The 3,310-nt window shown below is 42.7% G+C and overlaps 1 protein-coding gene across 1 annotated transcript; it reads left to right on the top strand.

The window, feature by feature from the left end:
* Positions 1-700: 700 nt before the first annotated feature.
* Positions 701-2,623, top strand: srp9 (signal recognition particle 9). Its single transcript, XM_037685242.1, has 3 exons — positions 701-897; positions 993-1,061; positions 2,068-2,623. Exons 1-3 carry the CDS (start codon positions 826-828, stop codon positions 2,185-2,187), a joined length of 261 nt encoding a protein of 86 aa, XP_037541170.1. The 5' UTR covers positions 701-825; the 3' UTR covers positions 2,188-2,623.
* The last annotated feature ends 687 nt before the right edge of the window (positions 2,624-3,310 follow it).

The raw sequence follows: 3,310 nt of genomic DNA on the forward strand, positions 1-3,310 counted from the left end.
AAGAAAAATGAGAGAAAAATGTCAGAAGCAGTGGGAAGAGGATGTAAAAGGAAGAGGCTCTATAGAATTCAAAGGAAGGTGGGAGAAAATAGAAGAGGTGTTGGAGGAAATAGATTAGAGGAAAGAATAATAACTGGGCTACGGTTAGGTCATTCAGGACTTAATGCAACGCTACATATAATGGGGAAACATGACACAGGAAGGTGTGAGTTTTGTGGGGAAAGTGAAACTATAGAACATGTAATGTCTGTCTGTAGGAAATACCAGAAAGAAAGAACAGAAATGATGACGAGTCTTGAACGAGAAAAAGAACAGTATAATCTTTTACACTTATTAGGGAAAAGATATTTTGATGCAAGTCTTAAGATCATTTTTCGTTATCTAATAGTAACGGGGTTAATTAAAAGAATATAGTTTATTTATTTATTTTAATTTTATTTATTTATTGCTCGCTAGTCCTGATTCACACTCCTTACCAGTCGGTGGCGGTAATGCACCAAATGCTGTTTGCCAACCGCCATAAAAACGAAGAAGAAGAAGAAGAAGAAGAAGAAGAAGAAGAAGTCTCGGGATTTCTGTTTCCGCTTCTCTTGATTCTGATTGGCTGAGCTCGTTCTTCCGCTTCTCTTGGTTCTGATTGGCTGAGCTCGTTCTTCCGCTTCTCTTGATTCTGATTGGCTGAGCTCGTTCTTCCGCTTCTCTTGATTCTGATTGGCTGAGCTCGTTCCGCTGCTGATGTGGTGTTCTGAGGTTAGCGAGTGTGCTATCCGCTGCTTAATTCAAAAAGTGTTGTCAAAATAATATTGACGTAACTTTATTACAATAATGCCTTACTATCAAACTTGGGAGGAGTTCGCTCGTGCGGCAGAGAAGTTGTACCTGGCGGATCCCATGAAGGTGAAAACCTGCTTTTAGCAGCGCAGTACGGGCTAGCTCGTTAGCATGATGTAGCGCGCGGACTCGCTTCAGCTGATACTTGTTGTGTTTTCCAGGTCAGAGTGGTTCTCAAATATCGGCACTGCGACGGTAACCTTTGCATTAAAGTCACCGATAATGCAGCGGTGAGTAAAAGGACGAAAGTGCAGTAATTTCTGTTTGAAGTGAGCTGTCAGACATGAGCGTTGAAGTGACGTCATCCACATGAGACCGACATGTGGGAAGACGTGGCTCTTGGAGTTCGTGTTGAGGATGATTACTCAGACATTACCACTTCTTATTGGACATGAATAAATGTGAAGTGAGCTGGATCCACTCCAGTGTTTAATCCAAAGGTAGGTGCACCTCAAAGTGACAGCTTCATCAAAATCCATCCTGCGGTTGGGTCATGAAATATTTTAACGCAGCTGATAGTTCTCTAACATTTTAATTCAAACTCAGTTCTTGAGCAGTTTTTTCTTCAGTCTGTTCCCTTCCACAGCAACAGTGCATGAAGATTTGTTTTATGATGTAGTTTGATGTGGGGCGCCCTCCTGGCCCAGACTGGGCTCCAACTCCCATCAGGACCACACCATGGCACCACTGACCACCACCCCACACTTCTATTGACTCAGACTGAATCAGTAATAGATGTGAGCCCAGTTAATATTTCCTCTTGCCAAGTCTTCGTGCGAGTCCGTTCACTGTGGCGACCCCTGAAGAAGGAGCAGCTGAAAGTCTCATTGAGCCATGAGGACTCATTTACCAGAGACACCTGTTTTAAACAAAGAACACAGATGAGGGACTAACAACAGTAGACAAGTGAGATGAAAAGCAAATGCAAGAAATATAAAAATGAAACAAACAGCTACACTACTACTGACTAACTAATACTTTGTTGATCCGTCTCTAGCAGCAGTTACAGCCTCCAGTCATTTTGAATGGGATGCTTCAAGCTGAGCACACCTTTCTGACCCGTCAAGCTCCATCAGAGTGGATGGCAGACGTCTGTGCATGGCCATCTCACATATCTCCAGAAATAAATAAATGGATGTAGATAGTTGGATATATAGAGAGCTATAGAGATGGATGGATAAATATTTTGTATGGTCACCATCACTGGCTTCATGTAGTGTTTTTGTCTGCCCTCAGTGTTTACAGTACAAGACGGACCAGGCCCAGGACGTGAAGAAGATCGAGAAGCTCTATGGAAAACTGATGAGACTCATGGTGTCCAAGGAAACGCACAGCAGTGCCATGGAGACGGACTAAAAAGCCTTGGGAACTGGGTTTTTGGGGCACATGGACTGAGTCCAGTGGACTCTGTGGATATTGACCACATGTGAGCATCAGAGTGGGATGTGGAGTCTGTGAGATGTTGAAGAAAGAACCTGGTGAGGTGCATCTGTTTGCCTATACCGATGGATACCATCAGAGCGTGCCTACATTTACTGTACACGAGGGATTCTCTGAGGATTTTGGTTTTATTTCTTTCAGTCAGTTAAATATCCTGATTTTTCTTTTCAGAAACAATCACTTCTGATGCTTTTAGTTTCAAGTAAGCTCAGTGTAGGTGTTGAAATGCTTGAGGAACTGTAAAACTGTAAAGTGAAAAGGGCGTGTGGGTTTGGATCAAATATAAAGTTCATGATCTGCGTTTATTTAGTTTAAAAAAGCACATTAGAAAGACGGCAAGAACATTTTGTCTGTAGATCAGTGTTGGGGTGTATTTCAGCACTGCTACATATACACATATATATATGTATATATATATATATACATATATATATGTGTATATATATGTATATATATATATATACATGTGTATATGTGTGTATATATATATATATATATACATATATATGTATATGTTTTTTGTTTTTTTGGGGGGGTTGGGGAGTGGAACTTGTGCCACATGAATAAAATAAGCCAAGTTAACTCCAGCCATGACATGAAGCACCCCACTGTTGCACCTCAGTGTTCATGAAAACACCCTTTACATGTCCAAATTTCCTTTCACAGAATGATCTTGTAGAATAAATGTTCTTCTCTGGTACAACTGGCTTCTTCCTTTAGCAGTTCATGTTGCAGCAGCTTCATGTTGCTGCAGCTTCATGTTGCTGCCGCTTCATGTTGCAGCAGCTTCATGTTGCTGCAACATGAAGCTGCTGCAGCTTCATGTTGCTGCTGCAGCTTCATGCTGCAGCCGCAGCTTCATGCTGCTGCCGCTTCATGCTGCTGCCGCTTCATGCTGCTGCCGCTTCATGTTGCTGCCGCTTCATGTTGCAGCAGCTTCATGCTGCTGCCGCTTCATGCTGCTGCCGCTTCATGCTGCTGCCGCTTCATGCTGCTGCCGCTTCATGCTGCTGCCGCTTCATGCTGCTGCCGCTTCATG

The sequence above is a fragment of the Nematolebias whitei genome, chromosome 12 (genome assembly GCF_014905685.2).
Source record: "Nematolebias whitei isolate Nwh7 chromosome 12, NemWhi1, whole genome shotgun sequence".
NCBI lineage: Eukaryota > Metazoa > Chordata > Actinopteri > Cyprinodontiformes > Rivulidae > Nematolebias > Nematolebias whitei.

Bases quoted from the DNA above. Each gene is read 5' to 3' on its own strand.
- srp9 (XM_037685242.1), top strand. From the start codon at position 826: ATGCCTTACTATCAAACTTGGGAGGAGTTCGCTCGTGCGGCAGAGAAG. The intron at 898-992 runs GTGAAAACCTGC...TGTGTTTTCCAG, and splicing joins ACCTGGCGGATCCCATGAAG to GTCAGAGTGGTTCTCAAATA. The intron at 1,062-2,067 runs GTGAGTAAAAGG...GTCTGCCCTCAG, and splicing joins AAGTCACCGATAATGCAGCG to TGTTTACAGTACAAGACGGA.